The sequence below is a fragment of the Neoarius graeffei genome, chromosome 14 (assembly GCF_027579695.1).
Source record: "Neoarius graeffei isolate fNeoGra1 chromosome 14, fNeoGra1.pri, whole genome shotgun sequence".
Classification (NCBI taxonomy): domain Eukaryota; kingdom Metazoa; phylum Chordata; class Actinopteri; order Siluriformes; family Ariidae; genus Neoarius; species Neoarius graeffei.
The window spans coordinates 61,799,390-61,820,400 of record NC_083582.1 but is presented as its reverse complement, the minus strand read 5'-3'; the positions used below and the strand labels follow the sequence as shown (position 1 = coordinate 61,820,400).

The window sequence follows — 21,011 nt, the reverse complement described above, 5'->3', positions numbered from 1 at the left end:
CAGCCCCAGTTCTTCTGGACACTTTGACTGTCACACTTGCTTCTTAATTTTGCACCAAAACCCAGTAGCCTTCATTATGTTTACTGTTTTAATCTGAAAAGTGAGCTCTTATGCACGTAATAGGCTGCTCAGATACAAACTTTTTTTTTCTGTAATGTTTAATTTTGTGCTGGAAAATGAACCTTTGGAAATCTAAAATGTTTTTGTACTGACTCGATAATGTAGAAGTCATAAAACAGAAATCTAGAACAAAGTTTGTTTAAAAAAAATAGGGTGCCTAAGACTTTTGGACAGTACCGTATATCATTAAAACATGACACAACTGATATGTTTGACCCTAAGAGGCTTCACTTATAAAATATTGTGTGTGTATATACACCTCCATTGTAGTGTACATCCATTATGCACCATCTATTTCTGTTTCTTGTCATGTGACTGGCTTTGTGTTTTAGGAGGAATACAACTCTGAGCAGATCCCATGGTATCCTGTGACCCTACAGAATTTCCATCCCTGTCTGGAGCTCATTTCCGCTCGGCCACATGGCATCCTCCGCATCCTGGATGACCAAACGTGTCTGCCTCAGGTAGTTACATGCCTCATCCTCGCTGTTCCTGATAGAACTGAGTATAGCTATTCACTGGTGTCTAATCTCTGGCAGGGAAGCCAGATTTATAATATTCAGCCACACTGTAATGTTCTCCTTAACCCTTTGATGCAAAACATATGCACACCCCTTCTAATGCACAACATGGGTCAAAAATGACCCGCATTCATTTTCCAGGTTATTTCATGCTGACTGAGTTTTTCTTTGCTATATCTTTTGAAATCAATTTATTTTATGATTGAATATTCCAAGTATTCTTTAAATATCTTGTTTTTAATTACCACAAATCATTAATTTAATTTTTTCTTTCCTACTTTATGAACAAAAATACTTTTTATATTACTACACATGGGTCATCCAAGTGTGATTTAAAATTAAATGTCTTAATACTATAATAATAATTTGTTTCAAGTAATTACTTTAGCAGTGAATGGGGCCAGTTATTTATTTATTAACTATGTAGTTAGCTAAGCCAACTACAATAAAATTAGCTAACTAAAGTAGAATATGTCAACAGCTCGGTAGCTAATAGTAATTACTTGTAACTTTCTGACAAGTAATCTACTGACTCTCAAGATAACCTAAACATAATCCATTTTTTTCTAAGGTAATGTTAGAACAATTGAAAAACATTACTTGCATGTATGAGATGGGCAAAGGGCGCTGTGCTGAGCTGTGAAATGTCTGACACAAGCACAATTCACAGTTCCCACCAAACGCTGTAGTAAATGCATGCGGGTCGGTTCTGACCCATGTGTGTAAACTTGATGTAGAATTACAAAAGCTGTGCTTGTTCATAACTTAAGAAAGGAAAAATAAAAATGATTTGTGCTAAACAAAAACAAGATATTTACTGCATATTTGGAAAAGTAAATGACAAAATGAATTTATTTCAAAAGTATATCATAGAAACACTCAGCCATACATACATGAAATAACCTGGAAAATGAATGCAGGTCGTTTTTGACCCATGTTGTGCATTAGAAGGGTAGTGATACAAAAAGGGTTTTTATTCAAAAAGTAAGAAAGGAAAAAATAAAATAAGGATGTATGATGATCTAAAACAAGTTAATTGAGGAATACCTTGAATACTGAATGATGGAATTAATTTACTGCAAAGATATAGAAGATAAAAACTCAGCCGGGTCACTTTTGACCCATGTTTTGCATCAAAGGGTTAATGCCCACTGTGTGACACAAAACTATAGTTTTAAATGAACCTTGAACATTTTAATGTTACTATTAATAACCTGTGTAGAATAATAAATTGTTTAATAAATTACATGGGAACACATATATACCTTTACATTCATAGACGTGCTAGAATCTATTTTATTTGTATGCAAACTGTGTATTTCAATAATATATGTCTCTAACGTAAACAAAATTTATACACCATTAGTCAAAATTATGTTAACACTTAAATGGTAGAAACCATTTATTCACAAAACATGCATCATATGTGCAAGATGATTTACAGGACGGTCTCAACCTGTTCGCCATCGTGTTCAACACACAAAAACCAGCAAGCAACAGTACCATTTAAAGCCCGGACACACATTTCACGGGGAATAGATGATACCACAGTCCTTATTCTGTCCTTGAGGTCATTGATATCATGAACTTTCCTGCTATGCACACGCTCCTTCACCATACCCCATAACCAGAAATCACAGGGCATCAAATCAGGGGAGTGTGGAGGCCACGGCAATGGTCCACCACGACCTGTCCATCGACCTGGAAATGTGTGGTCGAGATAAGCACGAACAGTACGGCCAAAATGCGGTGGTGCGCCAATCTTTTGGAAATACCCCACCGATCTGATCTGTAGTGAAAGTTCATCAGTGGCGTACTGCTGCACCATCTGTAAGTAGACATCTGACATCACTGTTGGGGTGTCAAAAAAGTAGAGCCCAATTATGCCAACAGCGATCACGGCGCACCACATATTCAGGAGAAAAATAATCCTTTAGTGTTAACATAATTTTAACTAACCCAGTATATATTTTTCTTTATTTGTATATATATTTTTATATAGGTTTATCACTGGCCTGCCTAGATTAGTATTTTGCTATTTGCAGGCCAGTGTTGTAAGGTAATTTGTAATTATTTACATGTGAATAAATAAATAAATTGAAATTAAAAAAAACATTTAACTGATCATTTGGAAACACTCCAGCATCCTCCTGCCATTCTTAACACCTAGCCTAGTTAGTTGCTAACTAGTTTCTGAATGGGATTTTAATTTTTATCCCCCGCTGGCCGAAAGGCCTGAAGGGGGATTATGTCGTGACGAAGTCCGTCCGTCCGTCCCAGAAAGGGTTCTCGCCTTCTGAAATCAACTCTTCTCACAATTTTTGGAGGAATTTCTTGAAACTTGGCAAAAGGCTTTGTTATAGGACAGTAACACGCAGATTGCGATTTCATTTGCAATATATTGTAGTGGGGAATATTGTGCTCTCAGAGCACTCTTGTTGTATTTGTAATGATTCGCAAAATGTAACCAAACTTATAAAATAAAATTCAAGACTGTTTTGTTCAACACCAACATTAGCTAACATACAGTAGCATGTAGGTAAAAGATTTCTGTTATCATGTCAGATAGTAATAAATGGCATATTAGAATGGTGATAGATTAATTTACTGTTCTATTTTTTTAAAGCTATTGCAAACTGAGTTTGTTTGTTTTTTTACCTCTGCCAACTTTGTTGGAGGAGGTTATGTTTTCGGCTCTGTTTGTTTGTTTGTTCCCAATGTACAGTGGCGCTAGAAAGTTTGTGAACCATTTAGAATTTTCTATATTTCTGCATAAATATGACCTAAAACATCATCAGATTTTCACACAAGTCCTAAAAGTAGATAAAGAGAACCCAGTTAAATAAATGAGACAAAAATATTATACTTGGTCATTTATTTATTGAGGAAAATGATCCAATATTACATATCTGTGAGTGGCAAAAGTATGTGAACCTCTAGGACAGGGGTGTCAAACCTGATCCATAAAGGGCCGTGTGGCTGCAGGTTTTCATTCCAGCCATGCAGCAGCACCCTGATTTGGCTTATTCAATCAACTGACACACCCACCCTTTAATCAAGGGTGGGTGTGGCTGCAAGTATTTGACTGTGTGAAAACAGTTCAGTTGATTGAATGAGCCAAGTCAGGTGTGCTGCTGCATGGCTGGAATGAAAACCTGCAGCCACAAGGCCCTTTATGGATCAGGTTTGACACCCCTGCTCTAGGATTAGCAGTTAATTTGAAGGTGAAATTAGAGTCAGGTGTTTTCAATCAAGGGGGTGACAATCAGGTGTGAGTGGGCACACTGTTTTACAACCCCGATTCCAAAAAAGTTGGGACAAAGTACAAATTGTAAATAAAAATGGAATGCAATAATTTACAAATCTCAAAAACTGATATTGTATTCACAATAGAACATAGTATAGACAACATATCAAATGTCGAAAGTGAGACATTTTGAAATTTCATGCCAAATATTGGCTCATTTGAAATTTCATGACAGCAACACATCTTAAAAAAGTTGGGACAGGGGCAATAAGAGGCTGGAAAAGTTAAAGGTACAAAAAAGGAACAGCTGGAGGACCAAATTGCAACTCATTAGGTCAATTGGCAATAGGTCATTAACATGACTGGGTATAAAAAGAGTATCTTGGAGTGGCAGCGGCTCTCAGAAGTAAAGCTGGGAAGAGGATTATCAGTCCCCCTAATTCTGCACCGACAAATAGTGGAGCAATATCAGAAAGGAGTTTGACAGTGTAAAATTGCAGAGTTTGAACATATCATCATCTACAGTGCATAATATCATCAAAAGATTCAGAGAATCTGGAAGAATCTCCGTACGTAAGGGTCAAGGCCAGAAGACCATACTGGGTGCCTGTGATCTTCGGGCCCTTAAACGGCACTGCATCACATACAGGCATGCTTCTGTATTGGAAATCACAAAATGGGCTCAAGAATATTTCCAGAGAACATTATTTGTGAACACAATTCACCGTGCCAGCCGCCGTTGCTAGCTAAAACTCTATAGTTCAAAGAAGAAGCTGCATCTAAACATGATCCAGAAGCGCAGACGTCTTCTCTGGGCCAAGGCTCATTTAAAATGGACTGTGGCAAAGTGGAAAACTGTTCTTGGTCAGACGAATCAAAATTTGAAGTTCTTTATGGAAATCAGGGACGCCGTGTCATTCGGACTAAAGAGGAGAAGGACGACCCAAGTTGTTATCAGCGCTCAGTTCAGAAGCCTGCATCTCTGATGGTATGGGGTTGCATTAGTGCATGTGGCATGGGCAGCTTACACATCTGGAAAGACACCATCAATGCTGAAAGGTATATCCAGGTTCTAGAGCAACATATGCTCCCATCCAGACGACGCCTCTTTCAGGGAAGACCTTGCATTTTCCAACATGACAATGCCAAACCACATACTGCATCAATTACAGCATCATGGCTGCATAGAAGAAGGGTCCGGGTACTGAACTGGCCAGTCTGCAGTCCACATCTTTCACCCATAGAAAACATTTGGTGCATCATAAAACGGAAGATCCGACAAAAAAGACCTAAGACAGTTGAGCAACTAGAATCCTACATTAGACAAGAATGGGTTAACATTCCTATCCCTAAACTTGAGCAACTCGTCTCCTCAGTCCCCAGACGTTTACAGACTGTTGTAAAGAGAAAAGGGGATATCTCACAGTGGTAAACATGGCCTTGTCCCAACTTTTTTGAGATGTGTGGTTGTCATGAAATTTAAAATCACCTAATTTTTCTCTTTAAATGATACATTTTCTCAGTTTAAACATTTGATATGTCATCTATGTTCTATTCTGAATAAAATATGGAATTTTGAAACTTCCACATCATTGCATTCCGTTTTTATTTACAATTTGTACTTTGTCCCAACTTTTTTGGAATCGGGGTTGTATTTAAAGAACAGGGAACTATCAAAGTCTGATCTTCACAACACATGTTTGTGGAAGTGTATCATGGCACGAACAAAGGAGATTTCTGAGGACCTCAGAAAAAGCGTTGTTGATGCTCATCAGGCTGGAAAAGGTTACAAAACCATCTCTAAAGAGTTTGGACTCCACCAATCCACAGTTAGACAGATTGTGTACAAATGGAGGAAATTCAAGACCATTGTTACCCTCCCCAGGAGTGGTCGACCAACAAAGATCACTCCAAGAGCAAGGCATGTAATAGTCGGCAAGGTCACAAAGGACCCCAGGGTAACTTCTAAGCAACTGAAGGCCTCTCTCACATTGGCTAATGTTAATGTTCATGAGTCCACCATCAGGAGAACACTGAACAACAATGGTGTGCATGGCAGGGTTGCAAGGAGAAAGCCACTGCTCTCCAAAAAGAACATTGCTTCTCATCTGCAGTTCGTTAAAGATCACATGGACAAGCCAGAAGGCTATTGGAAAAATGTTTTGTGGACAGATGACACCAAAATAGAGCTTTTTGGTTTAAATGAGAAGCGTTATATTTGGAGAAAGGAAAACACTGCATTTCAGCATAAGAACCTTATCCCATCTGTGAAACATGGTGGTGGTGGTGGTATGGTTTGGGCCTGTTTTGCTGCATCTGGGCCAGGACAGCTTGCCATCATTGATGGAACAATGAATTCTGAATTATACCAGCGAATTCTAAAGGAAAATGTGAGGACATCTGTCCATGAACTGAATCTCAAGAGAAGGTGGGTCATGCAGCAAGACAACGACCCTAAGCACACAAGTTGTTCTACCAAAGAATGGTTAAAGAAGAATAAAGTTTATGTTTTGGAATGGCCAAGTCAAAGTCCTGACCTTAATCCAGTCGAAATGTTGTGGAAGGACCTGAAGCGAGCAGTTCATGTGAGGAAACCCACCAACATCCCAGAGTTGAAGCTGTTCTGTATGGAGGAATGGGCTAAAATTCCTCCAAGCCGGTGTGCAGGACTGATCAACAGTTACCGGAAACGTTTAGTTGCAGTGATTGCTGCATAAAGGGATCAGACCAGATACTGAAAGCAAAGCTTCACATACTTTTGCTACTCACAGACATGTAATATTGGATAATTTTCGTCAATAAATAAATGACCAAGTATAATATTTTTGTCTCATTTGTTTAACTGGGTTCTCTTTATCTACTTTTATGACATGTGAAAATCTGATGATGTTTTAGGTCATATTTATGCAGAAATATAGAAAATTCTAAAGGCTTCACAAACTTTCAAGCACCACTGTAACTCTAAAAGTAGTGAATGGATTTTGATGAAAATCTGAGGAAATGTGGGCCATGGGCCAAGGAACAATCAGTTAGACTTTGATGCAAATCCAGATATGTATGTTTGTGGATCTAGGATTTTTTTTTTTGGTCTGTTCCCAACATAACTCAAAAAGTCGTGAACAGATTTTGATGAAATTTGGTCTACAATTTTAGTATTATTCGAGGTTCAAGTGATTTGACTTTGATGTTGATAATATGTGGCTTGATGGAAGTATCAACTCTACAAAGTGCCCTTCCAGTTTTTACTAAGAAGGTCTCTGTTGTAAATGTAAAAAAGTATTTTAAAAGATTTGAACCAAACACCAGTCTAGGTATGTATTACATGTAAAGAATAAAACACAGCAGGGCATGCTGTGGTAAGAAAATATTCAACAATGAGCTGATACGATACCATTATCAAGCCAACATTGATTACTTTCATATAACAGCCAGTCCTAAAGTGTCCTCTTATACCAATGCATCTTGCCAACAACTACAGCATTTCTTTATTAATTTAAGAATGACATTGCAATTTTTGTCCATTTATAGTTGCATTTAATGTTATAGTATGTAATTTTAAAATTACTTTTTCAAAAAGCCAACAAACTAGGACTTATTTGTTCTGGAGAGATTGCTTGTCTTGCTTTTCCCCTCACCCTTTTTTCTGTCATTGTGTCAGGCTACAGACCACACCTTTCTGCAGAAATGTCACTATCACCATGGCAACAGTCCCTACTATGCCAAGCCCAAGATTCCTTTGCCCGTCTTTACTGTGTATCACTATGCAGGAGCTGTTACTTACCAGGCAAGCAGCTGACTTCAGAATAACATGCATTCCTTCATTGATTTATATTTATTCATTCACCTAGTCATGACCACTTCTTCGAATAACTTAGGTTTTTCTGTTCACATATAAACACTATGAAATCTAAAAGGACAAAGAACTGGCAAAATGTTTTGTCTTCCTTGCAATAGGTTCATAACTTCCTGAATAAAAACCACGACCAGTTTCGTGCAGAGGTATTAGAGCTCTTTGCACGCAGTAGATTACAGGTAGAATCTCAGCTACATTTTATTTTGCCTTCTAACATACTAAAGTCATCAATATTTGAATGAAATGTTCCTCAAGGCTTATGCATGAGTGCATGTGGTGTGTGCAGATGGTATCAGGTCTGTTCCGTAAGGTGCAGGAACACTGCATCCACCAGAAACAGCTGCGTGCCAGAGGGAGAGGAAACCGGCACCAGGCATCAACTGTAGCTGCACACTTTCAACAGTCACTCACCGAACTCATCACACGGCTGGACAGGTCTTCACAAACTCACCACCAGTATACAGTGCTTTAGTGTTCTCAGTGAACTGTGCTGTATTCTAAGGACCTTATTGTGGTGATCATAGAGCAAATACAAAAGTTAAAAGAAAAAACAGAATAGCAGAATTATTGTTGGTAATTTCATGAGCATCAATGATGCTGCATAGTAATAAGTGGTCAGGTTAGAATTAATACATTATTGAATACATGCTCAGAGAGAGCCCGTCAGATTAACTCTTCTTATCCTCAATGCCTCGACATTTTTACAGTCACGTAGTTTTGCCATGTCACAACTTCAGGGTCCCATTTTGATCCGATCCTCAGGTTACTGTCTGGAGTTTCCAAAGGGAAACTGTCAGGGACTTCTGGCCTTCAGAGAAGGACCAAACATATCAGCATTTCAAATGTTATATTTAATTTCTTTAATTCTTTAATTTCTTTCATAATTTCATTATAATTATTCTCTTCTAATTCTAATTTGGCCTCATTTTCTATCAATTTTGCTTCAGAAATGAAAGGGTTACTGTCCTGAAAACATTAAAATAGAGTTATCCAGTGAGATTTTTTTGTGTGTTGTCTCTAGGCTGAGAAGAGTTTAGAGCTGGCTCACTCATTGGTTAGGACTTCATTGCTGGGACAGAAGGCCATGGCAGTGTCTGTTTATGTCTGAAGTGACGGACGAATTAGCCAATCAGATTTTGATTTACAGTGGGAAGGACCAAAAATTTATCACCCTCGGCCTTATCGAAGGCCAACGTGAGCTTAACTGTGAGTTGACACTGTCAGCACTGCAATGAAGTCACCTTCCAGCCGGTATAGTGTTCATCAGTAGTGTTAGCAAATGCTAATAAAGTGGTCAAGCCAGTACTATCAAGAGCAAGTAGCACAGGCTAACAACCGAGAAACTAAGATTTCTGTCTCAAGACTCTTCTTCCATGCACGCTCGCCACAGTATTTTTCACTCAGACTTAAGTATCCATTTCCCTGTGTAATTTACTTAGTTACTTTTAAAATCAACATCGACAACTACACACAACAGAACTACCTGGCAGCCTGCCGCTAATCCATTGCAAAATCCTTTGCCCTGTTGCTTTTTTGCTGTGTCTGGCTAAGTTTTGGCTGAGCTGAAGTCCCAGCTCTAATAGTAATGGTTCGCCACTGGGAGTTTCACATGTTCTTCTCATGTCTATGTGGGTTTCCTCAGTTCTCTGGTGTCCTCCTACCTCCCAAAAACATGCCAGTAGACGGACTGGACACTCTAAATTGGCTGTAGGTGTGAATGAATGTGTGAAAGTGTGCATCCAGCATTGTGTTGCTGGGATAGGTTCCGGATCAACAGCAATCCTGAACAGAATAAAGTGGTTACTGAATGAAAAAGGATTAAATAAAGTCCCTTCCCCTACCATGTGGCAGCACCGATCTCCGTTTCCATAGCCCTTGGCCTCTCGCCTATTACATAGCTAGGGTTACAGTGGGGAGCTAGTCCTCTGGTAACCGCAAGCATTTGACTCTCCACTCGCATCTGTATTGCCAGACGGCAGTAGGTACCATTTTTATGATTGTCTTTGGCATGACGCAACCGTGAATATAAACTCACAATCTCCCGATCGAGAGGCAGACACACTAACCACTAGGCCAACTCGCAGTAACCAATGAGTGAACCAGCTCTAAACTCTTCTCTGCCTAGAGACAACAAACAAAAAAATCTCATTGGATAACTCTGTTTTAATGTTTTCAGGACAGTAACCCTTTCATTTCTGAAGCAAATTTGATAGAAATGAGACCAAATTAGAATTAGAGGAGAATAGTTATAATGAAATTATGAAGGAATGAAAGAAATTAAATATACCATTTGAAACGCTGATATATTTGAGCCTTCTCTGAAGGTCTAGAAGGCCCTGATGGTTCCCTTCTGTTAAACCAAACTGTCAGTATGCCAGTGTTATATCACTGAATTATACCTGCATTCTTGCTTACATTGAAATAGAGCCATTTGGTTAATACTTCTGATATTTAAAAAAAATACTTTATTTGTTCTCTGTGCCTCTATTTCAGGTGTAAAAATATGTTTATCCGATGTTTTAAGCCAAACTATGTAAAGGTAAATTCTTTCTGCCTACTTTATCTATGCCAAATGAAATGTACTTAAGTCATAAAATGAAGTTCATTGACACAGCTGTGTATTTTTTTTTCCATTTCTCCGTCCTATTTTAGCTTCCTGGAATATTTGACGTGGAGTACATCACCACGCAGTTGAAACATGGAGGAATCCTAGAGACCATTCAGATTAGAAAACAGGGATTTCCTATTCGTATCCCATTCAAGGATTTCATGGAGAGGTATTGAATGTAACGTTAATGTTTAACAAGAAGATAACTGAAACAAAAAAAATATGGTTCTGCATTTATGAAGCAGTCTTCAAAATCTCTCTTTCTCTTACTCACTCACTCATGCTAGGTATGGTGTGCTGTTAGCACAGCGGGATGTAAACCTCTCTGATAAAGAACAGGTCGTTTCCCTGCTGGAGTTCATGGGTGCTGAGGACACTCAGTATCAATTAGGTCTGAACAAGGTACAGCAACATGCAGCATTTCTTGTGGGACAGGCTCATATATCTATTGTCTAAAGACAGTTGAGATAAATGAATGCTGTTATACTCACAGCTACAATTAACCTTCACACTCTCAGGTGTTTATGAAGGAATCACTGTACCAGCAAGTGGATCAGAAATGGAGTAGCACTCAAACCTGGGCAGCCATCATTATCCAGAGGAACATCCGTGGCTTTATCTGCAGACGCAATTTCCGCTTCTTCAAACAGAAAGCCATTATACTCCAGTCCTATATCAGAGGTCACCAGGCCAGGTCAGACCTGAGAGCACAGCTAGATGGAAAGCAGGAGATAAGAACAGTGTTTTAAACTAATATTCGAGTGTTTAGTCCTGCTTTCCTGAGCTCCAGTTTCCCTCCATGTTCTGAAGAATATTGTCATAATATAATAGTAATTGTCTTGATATTTTGTATTTCTGATATGCACACTATCAGAAATAGGGGTACAGTAGGAGTCCATTTCTGTCCCCCAAGGTACAATCTACACTAATGTACCCCCTAGGGCTCATTATTGGACCTCAAGGTAACTATGTGTCCCTCTTTAGGGCCAAGATATATATATATATGCGGCACGGTGGTGTAGTGGTTAGTGCTGTCACCTCACAGCAAGAAGGTCCTGGGTTCGAGCCCCGGGGCCGGTGAGGGCCTTTCTGTGTGGAGTTTGCATGTTCTCCCCGTGTCCGCGTGGGTTTCCTCCGGGTGCTCCGGTTTCCCCCACAGTCCAAAGACATGCAGGTTAGGTTAACTGGTGACTCTAAATTGACCATAGGTGTGAGTGTGAATGGTTGTCTGTGTCTATGTGTCAGCCCTGTGATGACCTGGCGACTTGTCCAGGGTGTACCCCGCCTTTCACCCGTAGTCAGCTGGGATAGGCTCCAGCTTGCCTGCGACCCTGTAGAAGGATAAAGCGGCTAGAGATAATGATATATATATATATATATATATATATATACACACACACACACAGTGGGGCAAAAAAGTATTTAGTTAGCCACCAATCGTGCAAGTTCTCCCTCTTAAAAAGATGAGAGAGGCCTGTAATTTTCATCATAGGTACACTTCAACTATGAGAGACAGAATGGGGGGAAAGAATCCAGGAATTCACATTGTAGGATTTTTTAATGAATTAAGTGGTAAATTCCTCGGTAAAATAAATATTTGGTCACCTACAAACAAGCAAGATTTCTGGCTCTCGCAGACCTGTAACTTCTTCTCCACTCATTACCTGTATTAATGGCACCTGTTTGAACTCATTATCAGTATAAAAGACACCTGTCCACAACCTCAAACAGTCACACTCCAAACTCCACTATGGCCAAGACCAAAGAGCTGTCAAAGGACACCAGAAACAAAATTGTAGACCTGCACCAGGCTGGGAAGACTGAATCTGCAATAGGTAAGCAGCTTGGTGTGAAGAAATCAACTGTGGGAGCAATTATTAGAAAATGGAAGACATACAAGACCACTGATAATCTCCCTCGATCTGGGGCTCCACGCAAGATCTCACCCCGTGGGGTCAAAATGATCACAAGAACGGTGAGCAAAAATCCCAGAACCACACGGGGGGACCTAGTGAGTGATCTGCAGAGAGCTGGGGCCAAAGTAACAAAGGCTACCATCAGTAACACACTACGCCGCCAGGGACTCAAATCCTGCAGTGCCAGATGTGTCCCCCTGCTTAAGCCAGTACATGTCCAGGCCTGTCTGAAGTTTGCTAGGGAGCATTTGGATGATCCAGAAGAGGATTGGGAGAATGTCATATGGTCAGATGAAACCAAAATAGAACTTTTTGGTAAAAACTCAACTTGTCATGTTTGGAGGGGAAAGAATGCTGAGTTGCATCCAAAGAACACCATACCTACTGTGAAGCATGGGGGTGGAAACATCATGCTTTGGGGCTGTTTTTCTGCAAAGGGACCAGGATGACTGATCCATGTAAAGGAAAGAATGAATGGGGCCATGTATCATGAGATTTTGAGTGAAAACCTCCTTCCATCAGCAAGGGCATTGAAGATGAAACGTGGCTGGCTCTTTCAGCATTACAATGATCCCAAACACACCGCCTGGGCAACGAAGGAGTGGCTTCGTAAGAAGCATTTCAAGGTCCTGGAGTGGCCTAGCCAGTCTCCAGATCTCAACCCCATAGAAAATTTTTGGAGGGAGTTGAAAGTCCATGTTGCCCAGCAACAGCCCCAAAACATCACTGCTCTAGAGGAGATCTGCATGGAGGAATGGGCCAAAATACCAGCAACAGTGTGTGAAAACCTTGAAGACTCACAGAAAACGTTTGACCTCTGTCATTGCCAACAAAGGGTATATAACAAAGTATTGAGATGAACTTTTGTTATTGACCAAATACTTATTTTCCACCGTAATTTGCAAATAAATTCTTTAAAAATCAGACAATGTGATTTTCTGGATTTTTTTTCCTCATTTTGTCTCTCATAGTTGAGGTATACCTATGATGAAAATTACAGGCCTCTCTCATCTTTTTAAGTGGGAGAACTTGCACAATTGGTGACTGACTAAATACTTTTTTTGCCCCACTGTGTGTGTGTGTATATATATATATATATATATATATATATATATATATATATATATATATACAGGGTCGCAGGCAAGCTGGAGCCTATCCCAGCTAACTATGGGCAAGAGGCAGGGTACACCTCATATATTTTATATATCTCATCTCATTATCTCTAGCCGCTTTATCCTTCTACAGGGTCGCAGGCAAACTGGAGCCTATCCCAGCTGACTACGGGCGAAAGGCGGGGTACACCCTGGACAAGTCGCCAGGTCATCACAGGGCTGACACATAGACACAGACAACCATTCACACTCACATTCACACCTACGGTCAATTTAGAGTCACCAGTTAACCTAACCTGCATGTCTTTGGACTGTGGGGGAAACCGGAGCACCCGGAGGAAACCCACGCGGACACGGGGAGAACATGCAAACTCCACACAGAAAGGCCCTCGCCGGCCCCGGGGCTCGAACCCAGGACCTTCTTGCTGTGAGGCGACAGCGCTAACCACTACACCACCATGCCGCCCTATTTTATATATATATATATAAACGTGTGTGTGTTCCCAAGAAGTATCTAAAGGATACAAATAAGTACTTTAGAGGGAACTGCCCCAGTGGCAAACCATTGTACCTCTAAAGGTCAGTGGTGAACCGTTACTATTAGAGCTGGGACTTCAGCTCAGCCAAAACTTCTGGAGACAGAAATGTTAGTTTCTCGGTCATTAGCCTGTGGTACTTGCTCTTGATAGCACTGGCTTGACTGCTTTATTAGCATTCACTAACACTACGGATGAACACTACACTGGCTGGAACATGACTTCACTGCTGTGCTGACAGCGCCCACTCACGGTTCAGCTCATGTTGGCCTTCGAGAAGGCAGAGGACGATAAATTTTTGGTCCCTCCCACTATAAATCAAAATCCAATTGGTTAATTCATCTGTCACTTCCTACATAAAACATACACTGCCATGGCCTTCTGTACCAGCAATGAAGTCCTAACCAGTGAGTAAGCCAGCTCTAAACTCTTCTTAGCTTAGAGACAACAAACAAAAAAATCTCATTGGATAACTCTATGTTTTCAGGACAGTAACCCTTTCATTTCTAAAGCAAATTTGATAGAAAATAAGCTAAATTAGAAGAGAATAATTATAATGAAAGAATGAAAGAAATTAAAGAATGAAAGAAATTAAATATCACATTTGAAATGCTGATATGCTTGGGCCTTCTCTGAAGGCCTTGAAGGCTCTGACGGTTCCCCTCTGCTAAATTTTGAGAAACAGAGTGTTTTTTGTTGTTGGTTTTTTTTTTTGCAAATTCAATAAATAAAAACTTTATACAAAATGTCTGACAAAATCATTTCCACTTAGGTGGACTTCTTAAAAACCTATCGATGGCTGCACGAATTGAATTTATTGTTTTTTTTTGTAGAAAGTGCCGTCTTGCTGTCATGCCGAGGTATAGAATAGCTTTAGACACTTATTTAATTCTTCCTTGGACATTTCAGTTCTGTAATTTTCAAACTTCTTTGAGCTTTTGAACCAGTCTAAAAATTCAACAAATTTTAATGCTTAAAGATGAAGAATGTAAACAAGCCAGCAAAATGACAGGAGCAATTTGTGAAAAATGCTATAACAGTAATTATTGGAAAAATTTAAAAAAGATACATTTTTACCATCAAATACTTTTATTCCATATTTTGGTGCTTTTTTGTATTTTTTGAGGTTTTGTTTTGGAGTAGAGTTTTTATTTTATCCTCGGTTGGTTCAGCAACACCATCTGCCATTTTGTTTTTCTCTACTCATGGTATATGAGCTGATAGCCTAGTAGTAGAGTAGCCAATCAAAGTGCCCGATTGCTCATATCCAGTGAATGTAGATAGAATAAATCAAAATATCTATACAGCACACCTAATATTTGGTTAAATGTCTCTTAGCGAGGTTCAATTTGTCCAAAAGCTTTTAGTAGCTATCAACAAGCAACTGGTAGAATTCTGGTTGGATATTTGACCACTCTTCTTGGCAGAGTTGCCAAGAGTCGATTGCAGAGTGATGCCCTTTCGACAAGTTTTAGCCTTTAGTTTCTCAGTGAAGTGTCTAAAGCCCTTTAAGTGCTAAGGCATGCTGACCCTGAGCCTGAACCTTGGCAGAATTAGTAGAGTTCATTTAAATTTGTTGGTTTCCTGGCATGGGCCCAACTTTTACGCACAGTCCACATATTTTTGATAGGGTTGAGGTCAGAACTTTGGGAAAATCATTCCAAAAGCTTAATGTTAGCTTGCGTTGTCCATTCCACAACCTGCTTTGATGTGCTTGGGGTCATTGTCCAGTTGTGGTACACCCAATTGTGCCCAAGTTTCAACTGCCTAGCTGTTGGTTTGAAGTTATGCTGAAAAATTCTGAGGCAGGCCTCCTTCTTCATTATTCCATCCACTTTGTTAACCATGCTTAACAGTTGCTTAAACAGCAGTACAGGTTCTTGGGGTTGAATGCCTCACCTTTACTCCTCCAAACGAACCTCTGGTCATTGTGGCCAAACGACTCAATGTTCTTCTGACCTGAACATAAAACTTTCCCTCAGAATGTTTTTTCTTTGTCCATGTGGTCAGCTGCAAACTTTAGTCGAGCTTGAAGTTGTTTATTTTGGAGCAGGGGCTTCTTTCTTGGACAGCAGCCTCCCAGTCCATGGTGATGTAAAACTTGTGTTCCAGCAGCTTCCACTTCATGTCAGGTCTGTGCCTTGATGGTTCCTGGGTTGTTCCTGACCATCTGAACCAACTTCCTCTCAGCTGAGGGTGACAGTTTAAGTCTTCTTCCAGACCTTGGTAAAGTGGCTATGTTGCAGGTAAAATCCGTTAAACCTGTATTCAACCTTGGTTGAATTGGTGAACCACATTTTATCTAGGTTAAATATATAAATAGCATTCAATCTAGGTTAAATTTATAATTGTTGTATGTTTTGAGACAGTTAGCTTTTTGTTGGGGTTTGGGTTAATTTTATTTTAGGGTTTGGGTTAGTTTTATTTTAGGGTTTGAGTTAGCTTTATTTTAGGGTTTGGGTTAGCTTTTTGTTGGGGTTGGGGTTAGTTTTATTTTAGGGTTTGGATTAGCTTTTTGTTGGGGTTTGGGTTAGTTTTATTTTAGGGTTTGGGTTAGCTTTTTGTTAGGGTATGGGAGAATTTGCAGTGTTAACCTATGTAGTGTAGTGGTAAACACTGTGGACTACAGATCTGGAGGGTGTGAGTACAATAATAATTCATTTCATTGTGATTTGTTGAGCGTTTGTAGAGAGGTAGTTGAGAAGGTACGACATCAAGGCAAGGGAGTCCAAGTGATGAGGACCAGAGTAGGTAGAAAGAGGGGAGAGAGAGAGGACAATTTCCATTTTCTTCTTTTTATTTTATTTTTTCATTATTTCAACCCCCCCCCCCCCCCCAAAAAAAAACACCCCTATTTTTTCTATGACACCCCATAAAAAAATCCCTTTTCAGAGAGTTGAACCTAGGTTGAATACACATTTTACCTAGATAAAATGTGGATCACCAGTTCTACCTACAGGTTTAACCTAAGACCAGATTTAACCTGCAACAGCTTCACCTCCCTTGTATTTTAGAAACAAACTCTTTTTATGCTGGTACAGAGAAGCTACCAGCTGTAATCACTAACATGATCACTAACAGGAAGTTAAGAGCCTTTGGCAAAAGATATTTTGGAACATTCAGCGCCACTGAATGAATAATATAATGGGTGTATGTAAATATTTGACTCTGTATGTATCATTTTGACCCTGTGTTGGTTTCAGAAAACCCAAAATAAACTAGAAATTGTGCACCAAATTCTTTTTTTATTTCTATTAATGATTCACCAGAAAAAGAACAGTTCAATGAAATCACTGAAAACCCAATATTGCCATGACAATCATGCCCAATTTTGACCCCTTTTGACTGTACATTCATTACATTACAGGCATTTAGCAAACCCTCTTATCCAGAGTGACGTACAACATACCCAGAGCAGCCTAAGGAGCAATTGGGGGTTAGATGCCTTGCTCAAGGGCACTTCAGTCATTCCTGCTGGTCCAAGGAATTGAACTGCCAACCTTTTGGTCCAAAAGCTGCATCTCTAAACTTTAGGCCATGGCTTTCCACCTTTCCTACATGCAAATGCATTTAAAGAAAAAATATATCTTATAATAAGAGGTAGCTGTTATATATTTTCTCTCATTTACAGGAAGTATTATAAGAGACTGAAGCGCTCCTTTACCCAATTCTGGGCTGCTATTATGATTGCTAGAAATATGATCAAGAGACGAAAGTGGAGGGTAGGTTCATGACAAACATGCCATCTGTTTGTTCTTTGTATCTATCACTTCTCTCTCTCTCCCTCTCTCTCTCTCCCCCTTGTCACATACTCTATAACAACGTATCATATATATATATATATATATATGTGTATACACACACACGCACACACACACACACACACACAGTGTGTGTGTGTGTGTGTGTGTGTGTGTGTGTGTGTGTGTGTGTGTGTGTGTGCGTGCATGTGTAATGACTCTTACTGGGCTGTCCTGTGTTTTATTACTCAAATAGTGTATAAACTATAACCTCACCCTTCTGCCACTTTTTCTAGACTTGGATTTTATATGTTCACAGCTGGGTCAAAGTATAAGTTTACATCACCTGTCCCAGGTTTCCAGTCTTCAATTTCCTCAACGAACAAATCATTAAATGTCAAATCTGTAGCCACGTTACTAGACCACAACACCAACACATAATTAATGACACAGTTACGGAAGGGAGCCTCGAATGATTCAGGGTTGTTGAGATACAGGGGGTATGAAACACGTGTCCTAATGCATATGTAATGTCCTAATGCATATTTAATAATATGTATGCCTATATTTATGTATTTTTGAGACATTATTAGTGTTGGTATATTATTTCTTACTTGTTACAAGGCATCTCAGTACATTCAACAACACAATTTAACACAAATGCCACAAATTAAAATTTCAGTTGAAAACAACCACCCTGATTACTGAAACTAAGTAAATTAGGTAATTAGGTGATGTTAAATCAGAGTAAAAAGTGTATATGCATTTGTTTTGATTTATACGTTAAGAAATTTTCCATAAGGAAATCGCATTGGTGTTAGAAGAAGAAGAAGAAGAAACACAGTGAGCGCACACCCCTTACTAGTCATACTTAGTGCGTCATGAGTAATATTATAGCTTAGGATTTTTTTCCCTTGTCTTTATGGCCTTTCATCTTTGCTCCCAATAAGCTTTATTTCTCTCTCTCTCTCTCTCTCTCTCTCTCTCTCTCTCTCTCTCTCTCTCTCTCTCTCTCTTTCGCTTTAACACACACCTTGTCACACTACTCTGCTGTTTGGACTTCAAACCCTCTTTTTTCGTGAGATGTTACATGTATATGCCTGCATCTATTAAGAGCTCTTCTTGGCTGGCAACTTCTAGTATCACACCATTTCTTTAGGTATGTTCTGTTTCATTTCTTCTGCACTTTATGTTACATTTATCCAGTTAATGTATCATGAAATGTTAACAGAATGTGAGAGTCATATAGAGAGAGTGAGTAAAAGAAGAGTGGAGATGGATATGAGAGAAATTGATTGCAACTTGTCTACAGCACAATTCGCAACATATATAGTCCTTCATTTATTCATGGCTGGGTTGGCTTTTTCTAAAATGAACAGCTGAGGTAATCTCAAACTATACTGAAGCATTAGTTTTCTGTTTATTTTTTCTTTATTACTTCCCCATTGTCATTTCTTGTCACTTTCATTTAGACCGAGCCATGTCCTATTTCACTGTATAATATTATGACATGGATTTGTATTATTCTTTTATTGTTTGTACTGAGAGCAGTGAAGGAATGTTTATTTCATTTCAATGCTAATGTGTTCAGGATAAAAGTGGATTACTGTTAAGAATATATTCTAATTTGGCAGGCCTAGAGAGCACAAATCATAGATTCCTCACTCTTGTACGTCTTCGTTTCTTTTCTACGTTTCATGAAATAAACATCACACTTATAGGACCTGTGACAAACACAAAAGAAACAGTAAAAGGACACCAGTCATAATTATAGCCAAAGATTAGGTGGTTTGATTAGGGTTGGCCTTGTGGACTCTTTATCCATGTTTGGGGTGGGGCAGGAGTGATCCAGGTATATAAAAGAAGCTCTGTTTCCAGGAATAGCACAGTGGAGTGAACAGGTAGCGAAACGAACCTGAGAGAGCGTGTGTTACATGTAAAGATGAAATACAAGAGAACCCAGGCAAACTCAACTAGAAGAAAAGGATTTTGTCATTCATAACAAAGCCTTTGAATGTTTATTAGCTTGTATAATACTGGCTTTGCTTTGATGTTACAGGAACACAACAAGCAAACCAGAGCAAAGCAGGTGGTCAAACCCCTGTCTACTTATTCAGGGATGGTATGAGTTCTTTCCTTTTCAGCTTCATGTCCCCTTTTTTTTTTTTTAATTCCGGAAGTGTTTGCATGCTAGTTTGTTTTTATTTTTCTTTATTTTAGGATGTGGGAATGCTGGAGATCCCAGCTGATCTATCAGCACGATTGCGTAGCGCAGCAGGTACAAGTTATAAATGTGTTATTAATGTGGATAAATATTTCATTATCCAGCAGTTGTCCTTTCATTGCTTATTTGTCTCATTGTCCTTAATAGGGCGTCCACAGGGGTCAGGGGTAATAGAGGTAGCTCTACCACAGGTCAAAGCTGAGCACCACCTCTCCCTGCCTCCTGATATCGACAGCTACCCATTCTCCCAATACGCCAACACAGTTCTCAAGGTACAGTGTATACAGTACATAAATATATTTTAAAATGTGCATACTGTTATTATTTTATGCGTTCTGTGTTCAGAGTTAATCTTACATGCACATGTGGTATGAATTGTATCTATTTAATACTTTTAATAATTGCTATGTAGATCAGGGATTAGATGCTCATACTTCCTTCTGTTGCAGGATGGATGGTGCCAGGCTCAGGGTCAGTCCCTTCAGAGCCCCCTCACCTCTCTGGAGCCGGGAGATGCCCGTATAGCTCTGGAGATATACAAACTGGTCAGTAAAGGGAGCATGCTACAAAAATGTACTATTAATCACATAGTCATGAACTTGCTCTACATGTTGGATTCTACAACTATTCCACTATTTGAAGTTTGGTATTATGGTGTTTTGAACACATGTTTTACACTTCTAATGTCATGGAAACTCTCAAAACTTAAACTCCCCCAAGCAAAAATTATTCAAAGTCCAAGAGGTTGCAGAAAAGTTTAGACTTTTATGAAATCAATTAATAAAAGCGGCGGCACGGTGGTGTAGTGGTTAGCACCGTCGCCTCACAGCAAGAAGGTCCTGGGTTCGAGCCCCGGGGCCGGCGAGGACCTTTCTGTGTGGAGTTTGCATGTTCTCCCCGTGTCCGCGTGGGTTTCCTCCGGGTGCTCCGGTTTCCCCCACAGTCCAAAGACATGCAGGTTAGGTTAACTGGTGACTCTAAATTGACCGTAGGTGTGAATGTGAGTGTGAATGGTTGTCTGTGTCTATGTGTCAGCCCTGTGATGACCTGGCGACTTGTCCAGGGTGTACCCCGCCTTTCGCCCGTAGTCAGCTGGGATAGGCTCCAGGTTGCCTGCGACCCTGTAGAAGG

General features: G+C 39.6%; 1 protein-coding gene across 1 annotated transcript in view; it reads left to right on the top strand.

Moving 5' to 3' along the window:
- Window positions 1-21,011, top strand: part of myo15b (myosin XVB) — a 75,717-nt gene that overhangs the window by 14,689 nt on the left and 40,017 nt on the right. The window contains exons 13-25 of the mRNA XM_060938877.1: window positions 453-584; window positions 7,547-7,672; window positions 7,843-7,920; window positions 8,028-8,176; window positions 10,235-10,280; window positions 10,394-10,518; window positions 10,637-10,751; window positions 10,868-11,043; window positions 17,548-17,638; window positions 19,716-19,778; window positions 19,877-19,934; window positions 20,028-20,152; window positions 20,330-20,425. Coding sequence (XP_060794860.1) covers window positions 453-584; window positions 7,547-7,672; window positions 7,843-7,920; window positions 8,028-8,176; window positions 10,235-10,280; window positions 10,394-10,518; window positions 10,637-10,751; window positions 10,868-11,043; window positions 17,548-17,638; window positions 19,716-19,778; window positions 19,877-19,934; window positions 20,028-20,152; window positions 20,330-20,425 — 1,380 coding nt within the window. The remainder of the gene's footprint in view (window positions 1-452; window positions 585-7,546; window positions 7,673-7,842; window positions 7,921-8,027; window positions 8,177-10,234; window positions 10,281-10,393; window positions 10,519-10,636; window positions 10,752-10,867; window positions 11,044-17,547; window positions 17,639-19,715; window positions 19,779-19,876; window positions 19,935-20,027; window positions 20,153-20,329; window positions 20,426-21,011) is intronic.